The 26,532-nt window shown below is 42.6% G+C and overlaps 1 protein-coding gene across 5 annotated transcripts in view; it reads left to right on the plus strand.

Moving 5' to 3' along the window:
• Window positions 1-3,347: 3,347 nt before the first annotated feature.
• The window catches only part of NLGN1 (neuroligin 1), a 323,041-nt gene continuing 299,856 nt past the window's right edge, over window positions 3,348-26,532 (plus strand). For 3 of the 5 annotated variants that reach the window (XM_066193754.1, XM_066193757.1, XM_066193759.1), the window contains exons 1-2: window positions 11,315-13,109; window positions 24,568-25,375. In XM_066193754.1, coding sequence (XP_066049851.1) covers window positions 24,883-25,375 — 493 coding nt within the window. In that variant the 5' untranslated portion in view covers window positions 11,315-13,109; window positions 24,568-24,882. Of the gene's footprint in view, window positions 3,376-8,319; window positions 8,407-11,314; window positions 13,110-24,567; window positions 25,376-26,532 lie in introns of those variants that run through there. The other 2 variants (XM_066193755.1, XM_066193756.1) reach the window with 2 other exon arrangements.

The raw sequence follows: 26,532 nt of genomic DNA on the forward strand, positions 1-26,532 counted from the left end.
TCCTGTTCACCAATCATGTTAAATCTGTATCGAAAGACCTTTTAAAAGGTAGTAAGAATTAGACAATAAAACCTTTTTTCTGTGCTCTTTGCCTCCTGAAATATTTGGAGTCTCTCGTCTTTCTTCCATGTCCCACAACGACAGGCTACTATGCTCCATTCCATATTTCGGATATACTGAAGAAGTATGTATTAATATATAGCATCCCAACATTGTAAATGCTTCACTTCTTTTGGTATGTTTGATCTTAATGCATTATTTAGCTGCTAAGTTTCACTTTATCTGCCTGTTTTTGTTGCATTAAGGCCACCGGCTCTCATGAAGCTGGTGTCTTATTTTTGGTATGTTGCATAATCTGCGGAATTTAGTCTATTTAAAAATTGATACGGCATAAAAAACTATCTTGTGCACATAATAACTTACAGTAGAAAATGAGGTGCAAGTTTGGTACACAGGCTCTAAATTATTTATATTTTCCATAAAAAGGAGTGCAGAAAAAAATCCTGCTTGTAACTTTCTCCTCCGAGTTTACCATTCTTCGTCTTCATCCCATTTTGCTTGTCATACACAATTACATCATTGGAACAATCAAATATTAAAGCTAGATGAGGGTAAGGATTTATATTTTACATTATGATTCACTTAATATTTTAATTTTCTGTCCTTTTGAACCAAGCGTCATCTTTAAAGAGCTGTGTTGTAGATGGGTTAAGGAATCACTGAAGACATTGGGGTTTAGTCTGAGCGGGAGCTCAGATTTTCAGTCTGGTCCTTTCATCACTACAGAGTTGAAGGGGAAAAGTTTGGGCTATGAATCTTTGGAAACATCATCTGTGTTTTCAACAGGAAAAACAAATATGCGAAATCTGATCTTGTCTCAGTAGATGTGTTTCTTTCATTAACAGCCAGACAACTCCAGGTGTCCTCTGGCCTCAGTTTTATTTAAGTCAAAAAACTTAAGAAACATATATTGATTGCAATAATGATTGGTCAGAGTGTTTTTTACTTGGTTTGGTGGGTTTTTTTGGGGTTTTTTTTTTGCACTGAAGAATTTTATTACAAACTTAGCTAGGTCTGTGTACAGGAGTGTGTTCGTGCCTTTTTTTTTTTTTTTTCCCTGCAGCTGGTAAATCTATATGCCATCAAAAACTTCCAGTGTATGCTAAAATATGTTTTAATCATCCTTCAGTAACAAATTCATTAATATCTTGAGCCCACCCTTCACTGTAAATGATGCAAAATTTTCTAAAGAACTAACAATGAGCTGATAGGTTTCAGGGAAAATATGTTTTATTTAGAGAGATTTGTTCAGAGAAGCTTTTTTTCTGGCCAAGTCAGATCAAACATGCTGCAAATAGCAGAAAGTTTGATCCAGGAGCCGATGTGCTCTTTTATTTATAAAATGCTTGCTTTGGGGAGGTTTCAGGAGGCAGGTGTGAGATGGAGAATAATGTATACATGTTCAATATTGGTTTAAGATTTTTTCTTGATTGAATAAGCTATATGACTAGATTTTCCTTTCATTCGCTGTCTTTTTTCTTTCCCATAAAGCGTAGGTAATGTCACATCTGTATAAATCAATATAACAATGGCATTATGTATATTATTATTTAACCATTGCTCTCTAGGGCACAGTTTTGTCAGTCATATTTTATAGAGAGTTTCTGCAGACTGTTATAATCACTACAATCTGTGCAGAGAAAAGATCCTGCAAATCCTCATTTTTTAGGTGTTTTGAGCGGTGATGGTGCAGGACAGGTAAACAGTAACAGAGGCTCTGAATAACACAATCCTGTAAGCATTAGAGGAAATAAAGCATGAAGAACATGCTGCTAAAAACACTGGACAAATGAATACTCTGTAGAGAACATATTAGTACACAGAATTTTTCAAGTCATTTCCTGTGAGAGCCACCCGTGAATTTATGCCTGGAAATGCAGAAATGTTAAAATGCATTGGTGTCTTTTGGAAGCCTGTCAAATGCACGTTTTGTGCGGTCTTGAATTATTACTTGTGTGTATATTAAGCAGGCATCAAATTGTGCTTAGATCAAAGATAAAAGACTTCTGGTTTGGACGGCTTTTCCTGAGAGCTGCCCAGGAAGGAGGGTGAAATTGGAAGTTATATGTAATCACGTTTCACCAACATACAATGACATAAACCTTATAATACATAAATTTTCTTTTTGGGTGATATCTGGTTAGAATGAACACTCTAAATTTTCCTTCTAGCAAAATTCTTTTATAAGCCAAATACAATTTATTCTAACATTGATTTGATTAGCAACTTTTTGTAGATCTCAAATAATTTTATTCATGCTCCCCAAACACAAAGGGGATGTGAGACAAATGACTTTTTTCCCCATTTCACGTCATTATCTTATTCCATCAAGGCATTGTTAGGTGAACATTGTGCCCAGCTTAGTTTAATTGCAGCAATATCTTGTGCTGACCTGTGCCACATACAATCCTTTTCAGGTTATGATATCATGATGGCACCTAATACAAACTAGAATATGTGGACAAGATTTATTTTTCTTGCTGTTCTGCTTAATCATTTTGTTTCTTTAACACATTAAAAACTTACAGATTTTTCTTTTTTCAAAATTTATTGATGCCATCCTAACAAATGTGAGAGCTTCTAGCCACAGTTATGTTTAATCACTAATTATCTTAAGCTTCTGTTCCACCCTGTAGAAGCACAGTCAAACCACAGCTAAGAGGTAATCGTCATTTCTTGCTTTGCACATGATACTTGCAGCTCTAGGGTAAACTGGGATGAAAAAGGGAGGATGAACTCTTGCTCTTTAGTCTACTGGCAGTTTATGGCTTTCTGAGCATCAGGTTTTCTTCTTGTCTTCACAGCATTTAACCGGTGGCATGGCCACTGCAGGTGAAATGACTGTTGTGCTTTCAGAGGGTTCAGACAACACAACTGCCATTCTGTCCCTCCCAAACTCTCAGAATTAAGAACTTTATTCCCCCAAGTGCTCTAGCTGTGGTTATAGCAGGGGAGCACTGCTAGTGAACAAATCCATATTTGTGGTCCGTGCAATCCACGTGCATTTAAGTTACACCACTGTTTTTGAAATAAATGCACACAGGACGAGATGCAGAAGTACCCTGGGGTTTAAATCGTGAGTCATAACACAGTTCATGGGGACCTGGGAAGATTCCATGAGGAAGGTGTTCGTGTCAGATTTAACCACAGTCATATGAAAGGCAGAAGAGCACCTGGAGAGTTTCAGGGGTGGAGATGCCCAGTATGAAAATCTTTGTGTGCTTCTTTCACAGGCTCCAGGGAGTCTAACATGCAGCAGGCTCTGACCACAGCTTCTGGCAGCCCCACCAGAATGGACGAAGGCAGTGAGGATGGGTTGGTTGCCTCTGCATGCCATTCTGTGTTCTATATTTGCAAAAAAACATGTCATAAAGATGACTATCTTTGGATGTCTGGGGTTGCATGAATCAGTAAATTGTTTATTTTCTCAGTGGGAGTTCACTCAGGACATTGAGGAGCTATTTCCTCCTAATTAGTTCCCTTGAGTCCTCTTATAAAAAAAACACCTTAGGCTTCAAGGAGTCTGTTTGGGGTCATTATTTTCTTGATAAATGTACTTCCTACCACTCCAGATTTCCCAGAAGGGAAACTGCAGGGTAGAAGAATGTTGTGTTGCACAATATATTCCATGATTGGTTCAAATTACTCAATTTACCCAGTATTTTCAAAAAAACCAATCCGAAATCATCAGTCAGCCACATCCTACTTCCAGTGCTGATGCCAGGCAGTCATTTTCCCTCAGAGCATCATTGAACATGAGCTCTCCTCAGCTTGTTTCTTACTTTGATGAACTGGATGGCTGCAGGGACTGTACTGAGGTTTGAGACATTTCATTTGAGATGTTGCTGGTTGTTCCCACCGCTGATAGCTCTGCAGGAAAGGAGTGGACGAGGCTGATTTTGCTCATTCCAGGCAGAGATTATTGACCTGTAAAATTTACCATCATATTTTATCAAGCCGCTCTGAGATGTCATTTTGTCAGATAGGTGTGCTAATGCAAGGTGATTTATCTTGTCTAATCTTTGTAAGGTAACCTGCAATCAAACCTCAGACAATGCTGAAAGATATTGTCGGTTATTCAGCACATGCTGAAGAGACGAGATTTTTTGTTTTGGTCTTTAGATCAACAAATTCTTGCTCAAAAAGAAAAGTATATCCTCATTTTAGGCTCAAATTTTGGCTCCATGTGGTGTAAATGTGTTCATTTTCACCTGTCAAAAACCCTTTCATGCTCTGTATCTTGTGATTATTACACTGTGATCATTCCTTGAGAGTTGCTCACCTCTGTGATTCAGAGTTGCCAAGTTCAACGTTGTGTTTTCATTTATTCTGCTGGTGCTGAGCTCACTCTAACAGAGTTTTAGACTGATTGAAACACTGGGCTTAGGTTCCCATGGCCTAAATCCCCTCTAAATCCCGGTGTTTTATTTTGGCCTTAGCAGACTCCAGGACAGTTGGGTAGAGCAGGCATTGCCAGAGGAATTGCAGATGTGAAACGCTGGAGTGGAGCAGGTGTGTTCGTGGGCTCCCACAGGTATTGTCGGACTCACCTCTGTGCCAGCCTTACCGCCAAAGATGGGTAAAACTGGTCTGAAAAGTGCTGTGGGGCCGTGAGTGTCCACCAACAGCCCCACCAGCCAGGAGGGTGTAACCCAGAGGAGGCTGGGGAAGGGGAAAATGCTGCCTTGGGATAATTCTCCCCTTAACAAGGGCTGCTGCAACATCCCCCCTGCACGCAAATGCCTCTTAACCCCTCTCTACCCGACATCACCTTTCCAAGCTAATATTCCCAGCGTCACGGAAACACTTTTGGTTTATTTCAGTGGCAGTTTGTTTGACTGAAGCCTGAATAATAGAAATAAACCTTTTTATTGATAGGAGATGCCCCCTTTTTTAAATCCTGTGACTATGAGAATATCACCCAGACATCTCTTAGGTCTGTGAGCTTGCAAGCCTCTCTTACAGTCTGAATTTTGCACGTGCAGCACAAGTCCAGCATCCCTGTAAACACACAACAGCCGTGAACAGAGAAAACGAAAAGCTGAGAAAAACAGACGCCTTTCAATTTGTACACATTATTTCATACTGACCTGACCCATAACACAACGTTAGGTGCTTTATTATGTTTGCCAACCTTAGAAAGAAGCTGGAGCAGCAGCAGTGTCAGGCTCAGGTGTGTGGGGAATGCAGCCACAATTCCTGCACCCTCTACTGGCTGATGCTCAGACCTCGGAAGGGGCTGCAGGATTTTTTTCTTTTTTTCCCTCAGCGGTAAGAATAAATTTCTCAGCTGGAACTATAACATTTGCCAGCAAAAATTTTACAGCGTCATTATCAGTAGAAATAGGAAATCTGGGTGCTTTGGTTGTCTGGAATAGGAAAGGAAGTGAAAGGTCTGAGAAATAGAAAACTAATGAATTCTTTCGTCTTGCCTAAGAAACTAGTTTTGAGAACCACAGTGCTCACTTTCTGCAGCGAGGGAATGCCAAAGTTTGGCACACAGAAGGAGACTAAGCTGTACTGGGCTAATTCTGAATGCTACAGACATTGTTCATTAAGTTCTGCAAATGCCAGATGTGGGGGGAGAAAAAGTAGTATTCTGCAATCAAGACCTAGAAATTTGAAAATTAAAATTCAAAGTCATGTCTTTCTGGGTGTGGGATTCACTTCGGCCACAGACGAGTATTACAAAGTATTTGTATAGATTTAACTTTCAGATGGTTGTAACTGATCTTGTTACAAAAAAGAGCTGCAGTTTCGAAGTCCGTGCAGAGAGCACTCTGTGACAGGACCATGGTGCAGAGAGGATCATACGCTCTCCCGGGTTATGACATCAATTAAGCAATGGGCTTCTAGGCTCCTGCGGTTTCTCAATCCTCTTTCTTTCTCTCTCTCTCTTCCCCCCCCTCCCACTTTTTCTTCCTTGTCTGCCTACATGGCTGCCAGCTAAGGCTTCCTGAGGCTGCATTGTTCCTGCCGTAGCAGACAGAGGTATCTGCAGATGTTTTGCATAGAGCAGGGGTGCTGTTGGTGTGTCCAGTTTTCCAAGGTTCCTCACCTCTGGTGATATCTCGTGCCTGTGCGCAGCAAGAGGCGGGAAGGCTCATACCCTAACGTGCGCCCATTGCACAGCTACAATGAAGAATTTTGTTGTTGCTGCTCTGCTATTAAGTCATTTGGACCGCTAGATTTTACGGGAATGGTATTATTGGGCTATAAGGAACAGCTCACTTACACTACAGTGAGATTTTCAGAAATCACAAGTGATTTGATCCACCTTCAGTTTACTTTCTTAAAAGCAGTTGTATTTTCAGAGGGATTACTGCCCCTCTCATTGCCAGTTAGAGATGATGCTTCTCTGGGTCCTTCAGTTCAGGAGCTCCTCAGGTGTCTTTGCTTTGGGGATCCTTGGCAATTTCTGCTCTCTCTGCTTTGCCTGTGTGTTCTTGCCCGTACATGTCAATTTTGTGTCATTTGTCATTGTGCAGTGAATCAGATTCCCAGACATGACGAGCTTTAAGGCTTGCTAAGATAAGCAGGTGAACGTGTCACAATGTTTGCACGATGGTATTTTCATATTGATATCATCTTCTGGACTTCCCATCACTGCTGATGCTGATTAATACCTGCAAAATACAAGGCGTGTGTCCTTTATGAAGAGTTTTTCTGTCAGTTCACTATTTCCTATTGCTTATGATGGCAGAATTTCATAAACTCTCCTCGTATTGACTCCTGCACAAAACCAGCCAGTCCCACACAACCCTCTGGGGTGCCTGGCCTCTTTCAGAGGTCTCTCAGTTCCCTGCAGGAGCACAGACTCGCTGCTGCACCTGCAGGCAGCTGTGTGAGTCAGTGCCAAACAGCTGGGGCTGGCAGAGCCGGCCTCTTGACACCCCTCTCCTCCCCAGCTTGGGAATCCCCACACGCCTGCCCCCTTCATCTTGGTACGGGAAGATTTTTCTCTGCCCTGGTGATGAAAAAATGAAAATGGATCAGACAGAGTTAAAGGCAGGAGAGATAAAAGAGTTTGTTCAAGGTCTCCACCCAGTCACCGGCAAAGCCAGAGCAGGGCTCTGCCCCTGCTCCCAACCCAGAACCCAAACCCCAGCACGGGCCGGCCTCTCTCAAATGCAGCTCACTCGGAGCAGATTGGAAGTGATTTACTGCTCTTTAGGAGTGTTTTCAAATTGCGTCTTTTTCAGTTGTCAGGAATTAACTGCCCCTGCCCGAGTTTTAATTAATGGATCATGTTATTTGGTGCATCTGAAAGGAAAATTTAGGAAACGTCTTTTGGCTCTTTTGGCCAGTGGCCATGATGACAGCCAGGCTAATTATATCGGTCACCCAGTTATCGGCACAATCGTAACTGGAGGCAAACAGATGCCAAGAGAAGCTGGTAGTAAAATCATGATGTATTTCACAGTCTTCTTATTACTGACTGACTTAAATAAGGGCCTAAAATGCTCTGTCAGTACAGAGAGTGTCAAGGCTCCAGCAAGTCTTAATTCACAGAAGTTCAAGCTTTCCTTGCTTATGGAAAGTGACTGGTGGAAAAGGAAAAGGCATGCCACAGCAAAGGCATGTGGAAAACAACATACTCTTCATACTTGCAAACGCTAACAATCCCGGTCACATGTTCTTTTTTTTTTTTTTTTTCCTACTGAGTTTAAGTATTGGGAAAGAAAACTCTCCTCTAACTTCCATTTCATCACACGAGAGATGAAGTTGGCCCATAGTTCTCTGTCATTTGCTTGCTGGGTCTAAATGGATATAAACTGCATGTAATAGTGACTCAGAGCAGCAGCTCCTTCAGGGAATGTCCCTGTGTGCTTTCAAACTCAGCACGCTGGAAGTAGAATACAGTATGTACTCAACGTTAGGTTTGAACTAATTTAATTAGAAAAAACCTAGGAACTGGTTGGTTTTCACACAGTATGAACAGAAAACTCTTTGTCTAAACGCTTTCCGTAATTTAAAAAAAACAAAGTCTAGCCCCATAGTTTCCTCCGCTGTGTCAGTGCAAACCAAGGTACAGCTGGATTATGGCTTCAAATAATAACTGAAATTTTGGGAAGGAACAAAGTCATAAAACTGCTCTGGACTAAATGTATTCCCAGCCACATAAACAAGGAAATGGATTTTATAATTAATTCAGAGTTCCCTGGCAAGCACAGTGTTGTAATGTGTTGTAATCTACTGATTAAGTTCCAGTAAGAACACTGGCAATGGCTTTTTTTATCAATATCCATCTTTTAACAGCACCCGAAAGAACCTGAAATTCTGAATCTCAGGATAACCACGGGCGGATTGTGCTCATCTGAGCATCCGGTCAACACTCGGAGAGGGGTGAGTCTGTAGGAACAGGATTTGTCATCCTTGGGTCCTGTATGCTTCCTCTTTCCATGTCCTCATGCACTGTGTTTTGGAAACGTGGTGCTTTATGGAAAATTGCTTTTGAGAAGTTCAGGCCGAATGGGTGTTTGAAACCTTCCAGCAAAGCTTTTAATCCAGTAGGATTCTACTTCACAGAATGCTTTGCCATCCATCAGGCCACTGGTCATGGCTGTTAATTAAATGAAAATGCAAAATAAATCTACAGTGCAGAGATACAACATAGCCAATTAAACATCCCAGTACAAGGTGCTAATGATAAAAAGTGAATGTCACCGAGGACAACCTGTGTGATGTCAGAATACAGATCCCTCGGGATGACAAAACGCCCATCGTGGGCGGGAGGAAGGAAGGAAATCAGTGTCCCTGAGCACGGAAGTGCAGCCGGGGTGGTGGGGAGGCCGTAGGGGATGGGAATTTTGGGGACTTCTGTCGGTTAGAGGCGGCTGAAGTCAGAATCCTCAGACAAGTGCTGCTAATTTTCTTTGCTCTTGATACGTGAAACTCTGACCAGTCTCAAGTGAGCCCTTTGCCATACAACAAAGAATTGTATTCTTTTTTAATGCAGTTGTTTTAGTACAAAAGAACAATACTGGAGAAAGCAAATGATAATTGTGTTTGGAGGGGGCTGAAGGACTGTCAGGGCCCCGTGCCTTTGTGAAGGTGCTCTGTGAAGAGGGATGGCCTCCTCTCTAAGTGGCTCTTCTTGGCAAGGTTAAACCAAATGAATGGCAATAACTCAGCAGATACAGCTATCTACAGCAGCTCATAGGCAGGCATTATAATTTCATTAAAGATCTGGCAATTGGGGCAATCTAAAGGATACGAATGCACAGAGATGAGCAATCTCAAATTCACGAAATCAAAGAAAATATTTAACAAAGTTATTGCAAGGCACAACTTAATGAGCTATCTTGAGACAAACAAATTAATGAATATTTAGTATATTGTATATGTGGACAGTTCCACCTGTTCTACCTATTAGAAAGGTTAATTTCTTCTTGAGAAACACAGTCTGATAAAATTTATATTTGAAATAAAAACTTGACTGTCTTAAGCTATGTATTTCAATAGCTCATGAAACTTGTGTTGCATCAAGAAACTTGCCTACCTTCAAAGCTTTGGGTGCGTACTTTATGTATCTCAATGTGCATTTTAGCTTGGATTGCTAGCTGGGAGCTTCTTTCTTCTTTTTAGCTTTTGATTGTATGTTTTCTCCTTTTAGAAGGTGGTTGCTTACATGAGGGTGGCACGAAGGCTTTCATGTTTTTAAAACAGAGAAAATGGAGCAGAGGAGAACTTTAGAATATTGCAGGATGCTGGCCTTTGGAATTTCTTTCCATGGATTTTCAGTCCATGGAAATTTATCTCTCTTTTCATTATTTTAATAAATGTAGATAACACAACCCTATCAAGACTCAGCCGAGCTAAATATTAAATAATGCCAGTCTTTAGACCAGTTTTGCATTCCCTAGATTGCAATGGAAGTGTAATTTTTTTTTTGACATGCAGGGTATTAAAACATGTTTAACAAACTTCTAATCGATCACAGGCACTTCTCCCCTTGCTTCAAACAAATCCAAACACTCTTTACACATTTATATTTAGGCATAAATGTGTGTATATCATAGAATGGTTTGGGTTGGAAAACACCTTAAAGATCATGTGGTTCCAACGTTTTATAAATATTTATTTATATAAATATAAATATAAATATAAATATAAATATAAATATAAATATATATATATATATATATGAAAATAAATGTGTGTGCAAGTCGCTTAGTTCTTACAGGCAAGGATGTCCTGGTTATAAACTGAATCAGCGTCAGACACTGCACTGGTAATACAGGAATGTCATGTATTCTATGTTAGAATATAATCTATTATTACCACATATGGAGGCTCAGCTGTTGCCACCACATCTCTGTACAGAGGGATCAGCCCTATACTTTGTTTTCCCAGTCAAATATCCCTTCCCGGACCTGCACAATCTTCTGGAGCTGGAGACAAACCTTGTTTCCTTCCACAAGTCAGTACTCCTCTTTCCCCAGCAATGTTTTGGACAAGAGGGGAGCTGTTGAGGCCCCTGGAGGGATGAAGCAGGGAGAAATGTTTGGAAGCAGAACGAAAGACAGTGGAAAAGTCCTGGAAAGGGACCCCAGCCTTGGGGACAGGCTAGAGCAGGAGTGATGTGTGGATGAAGTGATATCACGCATCACTGCTGTGAGAGGGAGTTGAGGAACAACTTAACGTGCTCAACAATTTGGTGCCATTTCTGCACAGGGGAGATGGGTTAGGAGCAGATGGAGACTTGGTGGCCAAAGGTGGGATTTTGGCAAGTTGGGTGCAAGTTGTCAGCTCCTGCCACTCACAAAAGGCACGGTAAAGAGATAAATGGGTGGATTCCCCCCCACAGTTAGTAGGAGATAATCTGCTTAAATGATGGTCAGAGCACTCCAAGGAGGTGTTCACATGGTGGCTGAGGGAAGGTAGATACATCCTCCTTGAGGGAGGGAGAATACAACTTTGCACAGTGGGATTCCAGTGGCTTATCTAGTGGCAAGGAGAGTGCTGTTATTTTATTTCACCTTTATTCCTTGCTTTTCAGTGTAAAGAACAACCCAAAGATAAAGCTACTCCAGGGTTTTGTGCAGATGAAGAATGGCAGAATATCTCACCTGGTATTGCCTCTTTGGTGATAGTTTTCAGGCTGTTGGTTGATCTGTGGCTGGTGGCAAGTGATTGATTTTCACATACAAATTTTCTTTCTAGTTTTGAAACTTTTTTTTTTTCACATAGTATTCCCTTGAGACTAACATAACAACATTCATGGGATTGCCCTGTCAGCAGACTGTGTTCTACCTTTCCCTTCCCTCCTGTACCTGAGAGCTGCACGCTTTGGCGACAGCAAAAGGGTTAAATGTCAGAGTACTGAAGGATTCTGGACTTCCCTAATTAACCATGGACTATAATAGTTATTGAGACAGGCAAAAAACATGCCCAGGACACCATTATTCCCGTACATGGGAATGTCACAGGACAAACTGCTGCTGAGTCCTGTCACTCCTGCCATGGGCGTTTAGAGCCACATCCTCAGTGGGACTCAGAGACATAAATAGCCCGGCGTGGCTGGGGCTGACCTTCCCTCCCCTGGGACGTTCTCTCAGGTGAGGGTGTAAAAGCTGATCAAATTATCGGGCACCTCCAGACCTTGCCTGGGGCTGTAGGCTTGGAAACCTGAGCGGGTTTGCTGTGCTTGGTTAGTGTCAGGATTTTGAACCGAGGTGGATGGTAGCGGAGCAAAATACAGGTTTTAAACACAATGTGAGGGGAAGCCTCTCCTAAAATAACAGGAGATGTTAATGAGCTCTCCGCAAGAGGCTTAACTCAGGATGTTTCAACGTGTGATTGTGGCTGTTCTTAAAAAATGAATAGACCAATCAGCATTCAAAGGCTCCTTTCCCTTCTGATCTGGCCTTCCCTTCTCCCCACATCCCCTGAGTTGTCAACTTTCATCCTCTGCTGCCATCCTCGGAAGCCTGAGGGCCGGGGGTTGGAGCAGAGTTTTTTATTTCTCAATTAGAAACGGAAAGAAGGCAATGAAAAATAAGTAAAAGATTTCAAGGAACAACAAGGGGAAACAAAAAGAGCCGCTTATACCTTTGTGTGCAGACAGTGACGATCCGAGTAAGACAGACCACGGTGCCATCCTAAATTACACCCACGTGAAATATTCGAGTAGAATTCGCATCTCTCTACGTAAACTATACATGAGTGACATAATTTGGGTGTCATTAAGCAAGAAGCCGCTGCAGCCCACCCTCGCGCAGGTGCGTGCGGCATCTCTGGCACATCCCTTGGCGGCCGGCCGGCGGCCGGGGCGCGGGTGCTCCGCGCCGCTGCCCGCGGCGGCCGCAGGGAGCCGCCGAGCCCCGCCGCGGGGCCGTGGCTGTGCGGGAGGGTCGCCCGGAGCGCCGCTCCGCCCGGGGCGGTGCGGGGCGGTGCGGGGCCGCGGCTGCCCGCGCTGTTCGCCGCGCCGCCGCTGGGGGTATCTTTGTACCATTTTTCATCCAGCAGCAATTTGGAGTGGAAACGTGTAATAGAGGGGGGGGAAAAAAAAAAAAAAAAAGGAAAAAAAAAAAAAAAGAAGCAAGGGATCTCGGCGGTTCGAGCGAGCCGTGCATCCAGGAGCCGAAAAAGAGATTAACATCCCTCTCCGCGCCCCTCCGCGCCTCTCCCCGCGCCCCTCGGGGCTCCGCGGCGGCTCCGCGATCGCCCGCCGGACACCGAGCGAAAGGGATTCGTCTGGAGGGCACTTTCGGATCGGGGGAGATCTATTGGATTAGTGGGATTATCTGCCTGCAGACGGAGAGAAGTAGCGTTTGATCATTTCCATTGCCTGCCTGATGGTCGGATTTACATGGAGGTGGCTCGGCACGGATGAGGCTGGATGCCGGATGGGGATTTCCAGCCCCCCCTCCCCGCGCCCCGATCCCAGGAAAGGGGAGGAAAATATATAAAAATCGGTATAATTGGGAAGTGTCCGGAGCACTATTGGGAAGCCCTCCCGCTCCCGGCGGCTGGGAGAGCCGGAGGAGGCGAATCCAGCGGATTTACAGCTTCAGCTGCGATTGCGGGAAAGCGGCCGTGAACTGGTAAATACTTTGATGCTCCCGGCGTGCGGGGCGAGCCCGCGCCGGGATGGAGAGGAGGGAGGGGGCGGCCGGGCCGGGATGCAGAAGGACGGCCGGGATGGAGGAGGAGAGACGGACAAGGCGGGGATGGAGCGGGGGCGGCCGGGCCGGGCGCGGGGCCCCGAGCAGGGCAGGGCAGGGCAGGGCAGGGCAGGGCAGCGGCGGGGCTGAGCCCGGGGGCGCTCGGCAGGGCCGCTTTCCCAGCCGTGTCCGCGGCCGGGGCGATGCGTTTCGCGGCTGCGGCTGCGGGGCTGCGCGGGGGCTGCGCGGCTGCGGCGGCTGCGAGCCCGAGCGGTGCCCGCCCGCCCGCGGGGATGCGCGGCGGCGTCTGCGGGCTCGGTGCGGGGGTGTTGGCGGGGAGATTTCCACGCACACGCTCCCACTCACGCACACGCACACCCCCCCGCACCCGCCGCCGCCGCCGCCCCGGAGAACTTTTCCTCCCCCGCCGCCCCGGGGCCGCCGCCCGCCTCGGGCCGGGCGCTCCGCAGCCCGCGGTGCCTCCCGCAGCGCCGGCTCCCTGCCCTTCTTCTTTTTATTATTTATTTCTTCAGACATCTTCTTTCTCGCCTGGGTGCTGAGTGCTCGGTTCTTCTGCTTCCCCCCCACCTCCCCAAACCGCCCCCCCCACCCCCGCCCCGTCCGCCCCCCCCATCCTCCTTTCCTGATGATCGCACTAGAGCATCATCCCTACTTGCTAAAGGAAAATCAATTTTCAACAGGTTTAATTAAAATTAATCAGCCAAATTACTTAATATTAATTGACTTATAATTAAAGCCAGAAAGTTACCTTGGAATCAGGAGAAAGGGATGTTATCTGGAATCATTTTAACGATGCATATGGTTTCAGAGCAATTACATTCAAATAACTGTTTAAATAAAACAAACCAAAGCTTGATTATAGTGTTGTGCTCTTGCTGGTGCAGGTGACACAATCTGGACTGGCCATTTCGTTCTGGAAATTCGCTGACCTTTTGAAGGAATATCATGCTAGTTTGACACTGGGGTTGCTTTCTGGAAGGCCAGTTTGGTTTAGCTCGAACCACTATGGCATTAAAATCCAGTAGAATAAAATGGAAATATGTCTTATAGATGCTATAAATATCAAAGTGAATGTTTTTAGCACGTTTGGATGTTCTGTGAATTTGAAATGAAGCAGATTTTTCTTTTTCTCAGCATAAGTGTAAGAAATTGTTTTAGGAATTATTTTTTGCCAGCACTGTCATCCACTGTGGCAATATTTGCATTTATCCAGAGCCTTAGTGGGACCAGACCGTACTGGTAAATTCAGAGGTAATTCACAACCGAAACCATGTATTTTTGGCAATGCTCACAGTAACCTTTTTATGCTCCCTTAAGACCTAGGTTAGTGGTTTTGTTTGTTTGTTTTTTACAGTAGCGGCGTTTTTGGTGCATCCACAGACTACTGTTCTTGCTGAAAGAGCAGCACTGTGAGCTTTGGGACATTTCCCCCTACTTTTCTGGGCTGGCTTAGCTGAAGCAAAGGGCACTTATGAAATTGCATGTACTTTATTACAGGCACCTGACAAGAGGAAGACCCATGCATGGTATAAATGAGCATTTAAAAATAGAGCCCATTATTCAGGGCCCTGATTTTCAAAGATCCTGATTCCCATTGACTGCACTGAGACTTGTGTGGGCTCAACAGCTGTAACACACAGACCACTTCTGCATCTTTGAAATTAGATTTGCAGATGGGGAGCCAAAAGCTAAGGAGTAGCCATGTTTGGGAATAGTGGTTGGGAAGGATTATTTATTTTTCCTTCCCCCCCCCCCGCCCCCCATTCCTGGTGCAGGGTTAAAAAGGACTGCTTCTTAGTTACTTTGTGATAAACGACACCGTTTTTCTTAGGTTGTGGCTACAGATTGCAGTGATGTTGCAAAAGCATTTTTGCAGTAAATGACCAGGAGATCCTCAGATACCTACAAGGAGATCCCATTTATCCTGCGCGTTCCGTGCGAATCACATGCAGGCTGTGGGAAGAAAAATGAGGCTGAGGATAATCATGCTAAGTGTGCTGGGAAGCAGGGTTTGGCTGAACACCTCTGTTTTGTGATTAACTGAAGTAGCAAGGGAAAGCCATGAGAGTGGTTCAGGCTGTTTGAGGCAGTGGGTGTAGGAGCGAGGAGAAGAGCTGCCGTCCTGCTGCTGCTTTGGTTCTCTTACCCTTCCTCCTAGAGCAGGGTAAGAAGATGATATCCTAGCTGTTGGTGCTTAAACATCTTCAACAAAGTGGGTTTTTCTCTGGATTATTTGGATGGAGGTGGAGCAGTCTGCTGATGAGGGTTATTTAAAGACCGGGACAGGGCTGTAGGCAGATAAATTGATTTGCAAGTGAATGGAGGAATTTGAACGTGGTAACGGTGGCAGTTGTATTTTTTTTTATCAGTTTACATTTTTAATATCCTCTGGCATACACACCAGCGTAAACCGCTCTAATAATTGTTCAAATGGAGTCTGGGGAAAAGGGAGGAAAGCAGAGGCTTAGATGTGGTCTCAGTTCGTAATGGATTGGCTTGCCTTTCTTTATTAAAAGCAAACATACATTCCTTTCTAATAGAGATGTAGAGCTCTATTACAGACCCTTGGCTAGTTCTGAATTATTTGTTTGATGTCGTTTTTATTATGGTTTTTTAATCGCATGAAAAAGAAATTATTTAAAAATTAAATAGTGAAAAAAGAAGGGCAAAAGGAGAGAGATGTTCTTTGAAAGCAAATAATGAAAATTCAACATTTTGCTAGAGGTCCAGTAGAAACCCCTGTGGATTTCTTTTAATAAAGGATGGGCAGTTATCAGTCAGATCCATTAAATGATATAGTTTCTGATTAGTCCCAGATATCCCTCCGTGGTAAGTATAGCAGGTGATAAAATAATAGGTAATGATAAAAAATAGGTCCTGACTGATGAGTAAAGGCTGTTCTAGAGGCATATCTCCATTACTGTCAGCCTGGTTCTGAGCTTTGTGAGGGAACACGAGCCCTCAGAGGAGGATGCCTGCCCTGATACCCAGGTGTTGCACTAGAGTTTGTGTGGAAGGGAGGGAGTTGGGGGACGCAAAAAAACCCCCCCAGACCAAAAAAACCCACCTGATGGGAAAACTTCATCCTGTCTTGCATATTGAGAACACATCCTTGTAATTTTAATAACAGATGATGACATTACCTTCCCCAGGATAAGTATTGAATTAGCAGAATTACAGGGGGAAATCGTTTTGGCTTCTTGGTGACTCAGCTGCACGTTTCCACCTGCCTCTGAAGACCCCACGTGTTTTCCAACAGACTTTGTTTCCATAACTATTAATTACTCATCAATGATGTTTTGCGTGCTCTCCAGGGATAAAAAGTGACTGGTTGGCTGCTTAGTCCCACGTTAATTTTGCTGTGCACCCACCCCACCGTGGCACTTCTCACTAGAAAACAAAAGGTGGTGTGAGGGACCAGCAGCTATGGGAACCCAGGGGGCAGAGAGTCCGTGCTGTAAATATCCTCATGGTTACCAAGCCGTGTGAAGATCTGAACTGCACACAGCAAGGGAACATGGCTTTTCCCCTGCTCTGGTCAAATAAGACATGTGGCCATGAATGGAAAAGCAGTTTGAGTTCTCTTTACCCCATTTGTTGAATTTTTCTGTTTTGTCCTCATAATATTTTCTGCATAATCAGTTTTAGTGTTGCCCTTGGGTAGCCTGTTACCTTCTGCTGATGCTTGGTTGGGTCTTTTGCACCATATTAAGGGAGAATGTAATGCTCGGAAATCCGCAACACGTGGCTGTAAAATCATAAATGTGGTCAAGGACACTTTACAACTATTGCAGTTCAAGTAACTCGTATTCCTTTAACGAAGCAGAGAACTTAAATGGCAATTTAAAAAGATGTTTTCTAAATCTCCTCAATCACATCCTGCCTAGAGAAGCCATTAGCTCACTTGCTGAACTGGTTCTGGGAATTAAATGAGGGGAGTACATTTATGTTGCACTTGGTACTTTTATTTAATTACATTTTGTCTGAAGCTTTCAAGTTCAATATCTGAACTCAAAGTTGTTCCTTAACTTTTGCCTTCCCAACCCTGTCCCCCAGTTTCCAAAACAGTACTTGAAAGCAGTAAAGTGTTATGTAGGCACACAGTGTTAGAAATATTCATGAGGAGAAAACGACAATTTAGTCAGGGGAAAACTTACAGATAGACTGAATATTTTGACATCCTCAAGCCTGTGCAAAACAGGCATTGTGGAACGAGGCTTTTGTTTCACAGTAGTGGTTTTTTTCTGTGGAGAATCTGGGCCCTGGAACAGTCACCATGAGACACCAACTGCTGGGTCAGGAAACCCTCTGGTCACTGGAGTCGTGGTCAGCGTGACCAGGACATGACCACAGGGGACTGAGCCTGGTTGCTATAGCTGAAATAAGTCTCTTTCTCACAGACAGGGGTAGAAAATGAAAAGAGGACAAGGAGCTGAATAATAGGAGCTACACATGAAGTCAGATGGAAAGAGTAAATCTTTGTAGACGTTTAATGGTGTTATATTCTAAGCTTTTGGGAAATTTTATTTGAAATTTTTTTACAACGGTAAATATAGTCTGTGCTATATCCTATTTCTATTTCATGTGAGAGAAAAATTCCCCATCTATGGCACAACACTTTACTGCTACCATTACTGCAGACTTTATAGATCAGAGATGTGTCAGCATGTTAGCTTTAGCTGTAATGCTTTTTTTTTGTGAAACCTTATGGGCCTTGCAGCCACTTTCTCATACTGACACTCATAAACCGTTCAAGTTCTCATATTTATTATTTAATTTGCTTCCTATATAAAGCAGCAGAGCTCTTTGGTACATGAATATGAAGCCAAAAATGACGGGCAGGCATGAATGGGACTAATGAGTTTTAATAATGCACATATTAGAAACTGCTAAAGGAAGTTTAATTAAGAAAAACAAGTTAAGCATGAAATTCATTTTGGAACAAATGCAAGTAAAGTCACAGATGTACAGAATGCTAGATCACAGGAAACAACCTCTTCAAGTGGATAGATCCCTCTAATGCCAATATTGCACTCAAGTTGTAGTGTGCTCTCTGCAGTTCTGCAAAGCCTGGTAATACCAGTCAAGAGCACTTTCCGAGCTGAGTTAGAGATGTTGGGTTTGTGATTAACAAATTATGTTTATACATCTGTGAATTTTCTGATGAGTTGGAACTTGATCTCAATTACCCTGATGAAATCTGGACCATCTTGACCATCTGATCACGAACAAAAAGCATGGGTTCTTTTTTCTGCCACAAGGAAGTCTGCTGGTCTTTTTCTTAAAAAAAAAAAAAAAAAAGAAAAAAAAAAGATAAAGAAATCATCTTCTTGAAGAGCTAGTTATTGATCTAGCTTTACAACAAGGGTTTTGTATGCTTGGAACTGTTACTGTATTGTATCCAGCTAGAACAACAATTCGTGGACAAATCTGAGTTCATTCAAGCATCTTTGTTGGCAGAGTTCTCCCTCAAGAAGAGGTATTATCTGTATTCCAGCTTTTTTTATCTTGAAGTACTAGCACACTCCCCACCAGGAAAATACAAAAGTGATATCTTTCTTATGAATCTGATATGAAAGCCTGCCTTGGGGCTCAACTAGCATTAAAGGTAGTATTGTTGTTAATATTGGAATTGTAAAAAAGGTGGCGAAGAAAACCCAGATTATTTTTCTCATTCAATTAACCCCAGTGAACCATGGGTGAGCCACAGACATATACCAGGTGAAGAACTTTATTAACAATTCTATAACTAAATTTATCACCTGAAAGAGACAACAAAAGGACAGGTAGTTTCAGGAGTCCCTGGGTGGGTTCTGGACACTCTGCTAGAGAGATCAGATGAGAGGCATGTGTGTATTTTGTGAAGTATTAATCCAAGCAACACCCACTTGACCTGATGATATGCAGTGCACAGGTTTTGATACAGAAGCTCTCCAATGAGAAATATCTGGGTTATTTTTTCCTCTGCGATGACCTCTGATTAACATGAGTTCAGTGGAATTTCTACAGTAGGTCAGGGAATCTTCTTGTCCTGAAGCACAGAGCAGCCATCAACAGAATGGCCATTTGATCATTTAGCTGAATAGTTACAGTACTCAGAAGTGAGGATAATGTGTGGTCCATTTAAGAGTTAACCGTAAGCTGCTAAAAGGAATAAAGGTTCACTTCAGTGCCCATTATATTCCAAGCCAGTGCATCTGTCATTTTTAATTTAAATCTGTATTACTTAGCTGTCTAAAACTTTACACATAAGTGACAGAGTTACCCATTCTTTCTGTTATGGGTAAAATCACCATTTCGTTACCTACTTATTGTGCAAAATGTCAGACAGCTCTAGTCCACATTAAAAAATTGTAGTCAACTTCTGGTAATATGAACAATTATTTCAGATAAGAAGTAGAACTATTTTAATAAAATTATTTATTGATATGAGTAAATGGAAGATAATATGACTTAACTGACCCTCTCCTCACGAGCTTAATTTGTCTAATTCAAAAAAATTTAATAGAAAATTTTGATCAGAAGTCTTTCTATTTTGGGAAACTAAGACGCAGAAATTATTTAAAGGGCTTTTTGATTATAAAAATACTAGTTAATAAGCATTAGTGAGTATACACACTAATGGCAAACCCCAAAATTTTTGGTGCAGCTGAAAAATGCATCGCAATTTAAAGGAGTCTTATGACATCTACTCATTTTAATTCAACTTTTCACTAATTTTGAAGCACTGCATCAAATACTTTATGCTACACTATTTAAATATAGTATTTTTCACGAACTGATTATGAGATTTAGTGGTCAAAACATCATATTAAATCGAGGTGAGGGCACTGAGGAATCAGTTTCTCTGATCTGGGAGTGATATATTTACACAGCTTGTAGCATCTGGAAATCCTTTCCACGGGGTTGTTTGTGTTCCTGTGTATCATAACGCTTGTAATCTCATCCTAATGTGGGGTGGGACTGTGAGCGCAGAAGATGATGTCTTATTCATACCTTTGTTGGCCATCTTGGCAAAGGTTCTGCATCTCAATAGGGCTGGATTTGTAGCAGCTGTCTGGAGCTACCAGCCCTGTGGCTGCTCTGAGGTGGAGGGGCTCTGACCAAACCCCACCGGAGCTGTACCCTTCTTGCGTGCATTATGTGCTCAGGATTGCAGCCTCCTCTGTTATCACTTCATACGCCTAGTTTTTTAAATGAATTTCTTGAACTAAACCCATGAAAATCCTACCCCTCTGAGAAAGCATTCAGGGAAGTATGCAAGTGCAATGTCTGTTTTACAATATTTCACAGAATGGATTGGGTTGGAAGGGGCCTCTAAAAGTCACCTCAGGTTTGGTAGGGACACCTTCCCCTCCAGGCTGCTCAAGGTCCCATCAACCTGGCCTTTTTTTACTACTAAGCTGAGAGAAAATGCACTGTGTATTGGAACTTGCTTCCCTTGCTAGCTTGAAACATGAAAGAAGAGATGGGGAATTTTGTGCTGCCTCTCTTGAGGATTTGTCTGGTCATGTTTACAATTGTTGTGTCACAGCGTTCACCCTCATCTTTCCTCTAATGGTCTCTGCACCACCGTGCACGCTCCTGCTTGGCTTCATAGTGTGTTTTAGAACATGGATTTCTTCCTAGGGACATGAAACATCTCTGGGCTCTTAGTTCTAAGGAGAGACTGCTGTAAGTAAAAATGGATGCAAATGTAGCTGGTTCTGCAAAACAGCACTTCTGTTTTGAAGTGGTGTTGTGTGGCATTCCAAACTCTTGCAATCACTTTGGAAATTTGTGCAACTGGGATTTACTAGCAAAGTTGAAGCGGACAGGAATTTTTAAGCAGGAACATCAAACCACAGAATACACTTTCAGCTGAAAAGAAAACAGCTTTTTTGGGGGATTGGGAGATTTTTTTTATCGTAACAATAATTGCCTTTACATGTGCTAAAGCTGGCATATGGGCACAGATACCTTGGGTGCCATCAAAGGGTTTATTAATCCATTGGAGCTATTGATAGGTGGTAGAGATCAAACCTTCCCTTAAGGTTTGAAGGTCTGGGCATGAGTAACGAAGAGGAGTTTTGCTGCTGCAGTTTGCAGCAGATGTGACCTGTTGTGGGATGCCCTGTGTCATTGGAAATGCAAAGATTCACTGAAGCTCTCTGGGATTGTTCACTCCTCAGCATACTAAATGCTTCTCTAAAGTATTTCAGAATCTGAGCTATAAAGTAATTTGAATTCAGAAAGGAAGATAATAAAATAATAGATGATAGAAAAAAAACTCTGTATAGTATAGACTGTTCGAAAGAGCATGAAAGACTTTATCAAATACCTTTTACAGTAGAATTCATTTGTGTTACCACAGGGAGCAATTGTGATCCTCAAATCAAGACAGCAGTAAAATCTGAAAGGGTTTCTCCTCCTCCTCCTCCTCAGATCCACATTATTTTGATGCTAAATCTTGTTCCAGATTTATCATTGCTCCTCTTTGGTTTATTCTCCTGCTTGTCTCCCTGATCATTCCCGTTTATTCCTCCTCCTTTATTTTCCCCACTTGTTCCTCTTCAGTTGAGTCCAGATACCAAGGGAAAGTCCTATGTAGATCACCTGCAGAAGAACTGGGGAGGATTTTGTCCAGCATTACTTCTCAACATGCTCCTGGCCAGCTTCCCTGCTTGCCCTTACACCTAGTGCTCAAAATGGGATTTTGTCATGAAAGTCTCAAAAGATTTCATAAATCTCAGTCTTTTTATTTGCATGGAGTTTGTGGTTTTGGTGTGATAGCTTCAGGGGAGCCAATGACAGACTTGAATGTCTGACCTCTCAGTCTCAAAAATAAACTGTTACTTAGACATTTAAAAAGAAAGGCTTGAAAAGAGCAAATCCAAAACTCAAGTTACAAATGCAATGAAAATATGTTGGTTCCAATCCTGCAAGTGCTTGACAATTTGCTGCCCTTTATAGCCTATCCCTCTACTCATTGAGGCTACTGCCCAACAGTTAATTCATTAGGAATAGCAAACACAGAACTGAATTATATTCTTACCTTTTTAGCATCCTGTCTCGGAGTAAAACCTTGTCCATGGGATGCAAACCAGATCTGTAGATCACAGCAGAGCTGTTCAGCTGCAAAGACAAACCAGCAGATGGACAAGCTTACAATTATAGCCCAGCTCTAGAACAGGCTCTGAGTTTACATTGAATTTACCATTTGAGGAATCAAAAGTGTATTACAAAGTTTCTTTAGGACTGAAAACAGTTGCCAAATAAATTATTAGTAGCATGGTGGTAATTTTGCACATCGAACCAACCCAGCGCCTTCAAATGAAAAATGATGTTTTTCCTTGGCACAGCTATGTTGGATTTGTTGAACTCAGACCTTTCCCAGACCATGTGAATTAGCTGGAAGGCTTGTGACATTAAGTTACTGCTATTTACAAGTTTGAGTTTGAGAAAAAAGAGAAAGTGCATGTTTCCATTCCTGAGAGGAAAACAAACCCTCGTGGACTTTAAGACCCGGTGGGAAAGGCTGTGGAGGTTTTTGGATACCACTGAGGAACAGGCTTCCGTCTCTCCATGTGCATGGCTCAGAAACCTGTCTGCCTACTCTGTCTTTACAATTTCTCATGTAGTACCCTGCTCCCTCCAAAATTTGAAATGCTACAAAGCAACAATCCTCCATGAAGGGACTGTCTGCCATTCCACGTAAGTGTGCTAAAGTAAATGTAAACACCTACATCGAGCTTGGGGAATTGTTTTCTGCAGTTAAACTGGTGTGTTTCCAGCAAATACTGAGAATATGCAGCTGGAGAATGAAGGACATAAGCCTGTTTGTTAATGCAGTTTCACACTGAAGGTGTTAGAATTAGCAGAGAAAGAAAGGGAAAGAGAAAATTGCGGAAAAGCTTCATCTATCTCCTTATTGCCTCCTGAGATAGATTGTTCAGAGCTAAAGGAACACTAGACATGAACCAAATCTCCTGCTGTCCTATATAGCTTTTACAATCTCCTTTTTAATAACCCAAACTACAGGGTAGTCTGACTATTAGACAAGCCGTCCTTTTGAATTCTCTTCACAATGTGTATAGACATGATAAAAAAACCCAATTCTCATTAAAGCTGCCAATGCTGCCTCAAAAGCAGGTGGTTTAAAATGTTTCCTAGCAAAACACATTTCTTGTGCGTTACACACTGCTTAATAGGGAGCGTAAGATTACACTGCTATGTTGTGTATAACACTGCATCTTAAATAATAGGATATTGTAAGTCATGTTGGAAATATGTTTCACATGAATATGGAAGATGTAATGATATGCACTGAGCAATTTTCAGAAGTGCTGGAACACAGCCTTGTGTGACAACCTCTGAGCTAAAGTAGTTGAAAATAGCATCTGGAATTTCAGATTATACAGTCTCTGATCCTAACTGATTATTTTTTCTAGGATATTGTTCAGTCAGCATGTGGATATATGAAAGATAAGATTTCTCCTGTCCTGTGGGAATGCTTATTGTTTATGTTATAAATTAAGGATGGTAGGAATTGAGCGCTTTCAGCATGCATTTTCATTTCTCACTGAAGTCAGTCTTTTATAAAGAATGCAGGATTGATGCGATGTAAAAATTGTGATATACAGCTCCCTCCCCAAGCTGCCTGTTCATACCGTTTTCCAAACAAATTCTGAAAAAATCCCCAGCAACCTACAGAGGTCCAGTTGTACTTCTGTGCAAGTTCAGAGTTTGCCATTCACTTCAGCAGAAGCAGACTTTGGTCCTTCATTGATGTGAGCATTTCAGTCTGTTTGTGTTTTTCACCAGCTATCAGAAAACCAGATCAAACACGGTAATTCAGGTGATTGTGAATAAGCACAGTAATTCATGTTATACTTTAAAATGAACAAAAATATGTTTGTATGTATCACAAACTGCTTTTGATGAAATAAAATGCATTTGTGTCTTCAGTATGCCTGTCTATCTTAATTTCCCCATCTTCTGCTTTAACAAATAATTACTTCCTTTCTGATAAATCAACTTCTGCAAACAAGGTGAAAGTTGATTATGAGCTTATTAAGTTAAAAAAAATGTTAACATAAACACTTATGTAATGTAGTTTGGCAGTAAATTTCTTATTCTTGAAAAGGTGAATTTTAAAAATGTATTTTCTGTGAGTCGTGTTTCTCCTGAGAAGTCTATGAGTTCAACAGGTGACATAACAGGTAATCCAGCAATCGGTGTACAGTAACCTGCCATTTCATGGACCCATAAACTACTGCAGTTTAACTTACATGACTCTAGCAAATATTAATGTATGCAAATAAGGTGTTAAACACCTAGTTATCACTCTGCTCATATTAGCTCTTTCATACTAATGATTTATTTTCATTTTCTCCAGGATATAGACCTGCGGCTAACTGGATTTGATTTATAAGCGGGGATCCTGCAGTAAATGGCTGCTCTCTTCATATTGCTGCTATGGAAAACAGAATTGTCAATAGGATGTAGTCTGATAAATAGTGCTGAGTGAAGATGCAGCTTCAATAAGTGTGAAATCAATGGAAGATACTTACCGCATGAAAAGCCTTTTGAGGTTTTTCTGACAGGCACCTATTTAGGAAACGTGATCTGTTTCCCCCGGTCGCCCTGTGTTTTTACACCAGTGGATACAAATCAGATTGCTTCGCTGTAGCCACACAACTGATGTGGGACCATGGCCTTTCCAAGATCCGTGTGGCTGGACTGTCTATGGAGAGCGACGGCGGTCCGCCTGCTGCACACGGGATGGAGCGCCACTTTTGCTTTCTCTGTGCTCGGATTTCTGTTCCACGCCACCGCTGTGTCCTCCCAAAAATTGGATGATACCAACCCGGTGGTGACCACCAACTTTGGCAAGATAAGAGGGATTAAGAAGGAACTTAATAATGAAATTCTGGGGCCCGTTATCCAGTTTCTTGGGGTTCCTTACGCTGCCCCTCCAACGGGGGAGCGCCGCTTTCAACCTCCTGAGCCTCCTTCTCCCTGGGCAGACACCAAAAACACCACCCAGTTTGCTCCAGTGTGTCCCCAGAACATTATAGAAGGCAGGTTGCCTGAAGTCATGCTTCCCGTGTGGTTTACTAATAACTTGGATGTAGTTTCAACCTACGTACAAGACCAGAACGAAGACTGCCTCTATTTAAATATCTATGTCCCAACCGAGGATGGTGAGTTGATAGCAGGCGAAACAGGGAGATCTTTTTATTTTCCTGTTCTACTTTCTAACAATATTAATTCACGTGTACCGGTAGCACGCATGGCTTTCTCTGGTCGCATGCCAGCTTATTACATGTGTGCATGCTGCTTTTCTCAGTGTGTATTTGTCCTTGCTTTTTGATTTTTGTTTTATTTTTTTTCTTTCTTTCTTTCTTTCTTTCTGTCTACACTCATTTTTTTTTTCCTCCGCAGCACGTGTAATTTTTAGGTCAAAGTTGGTGCCTAATTCTCATTGCCACCCACTGACTTCTGGGAAGATGAATCAACATCTTTTCCATTTGCATGTGCAGGCACGAGAAGTTGAGAATCTTCCGCACCTAATAAAGCAGGTCATATTTAAGTTAGATAGTGGTGTTGCATGCTCCTACTGTCTGTGACGGAGCTCCATGTTATTTTCTAGTCTTCTATTCATTTTTCAGTCAAAAGAATATCCAAGGAATGTGCCAGAAAACCCGGCAAGAAAATTTGTAGAAAAGGAGGTATGTATAAAGTGGACATAAAAACAAAAAACAAACCCAAACAATAATGGGGGAGAGATCGAAACCTTGCAAAAGGAGAACGAATAATACAGGTGAAAGAGGCTGATTGCTGGTGCTGTGAGCTGTTAGGGACTGTCTTGTCCTGGTGGAGAGGTGTTAAAAGAGAGGTCCGTGTAGAGCAGATGAGAAGATAACTTCTGTAAAGCCGGGACTCAGGTGCACCTGATCATCTCTCTCTGGCACTCTCTCCAGTGGCTGTGTTGGCAGCTCCTCTCTTGGCCTCGAGGTTCTGGGCAGTGTCTGTTGGCAGCAGAGGGGACAGGGTGTTGTGTGTGGATGCGGAGGAGGGAGCTCTGTGCCCCGGGATGGGCGCTGCTACCACTGGAGGGGCTGGCACAGCCCACAGCTCTCCCTTCCAGAACTGCGGCATAATGGCTGGGAAGCATTGGAGCAACGCAGGGCTGAGACCTGCACTGGCTTTCTCCAGGATACTCCCAGTTTTCTTGCAACAGGATTAGCTTTTCTGAAGTGTAGATGTAAAACGTTTAGGGTTTTTTGTTTTTGTTTTTTTTGTGGGGTTTTTTTTGGGTTTTTTTTTTTTTTTTTTTGTTTACACACTTCTAGAAGTG

The sequence above is a fragment of the Chamaea fasciata genome, unplaced genomic scaffold (genome assembly GCF_029207755.1).
Source record: "Chamaea fasciata isolate MVZ Bird 193981 ecotype frontalis unplaced genomic scaffold, bChaFas1.0.hap1 SCAF_11, whole genome shotgun sequence".
Taxonomy (NCBI): Eukaryota; Metazoa; Chordata; class Aves; order Passeriformes; family Sylviidae; genus Chamaea; species Chamaea fasciata.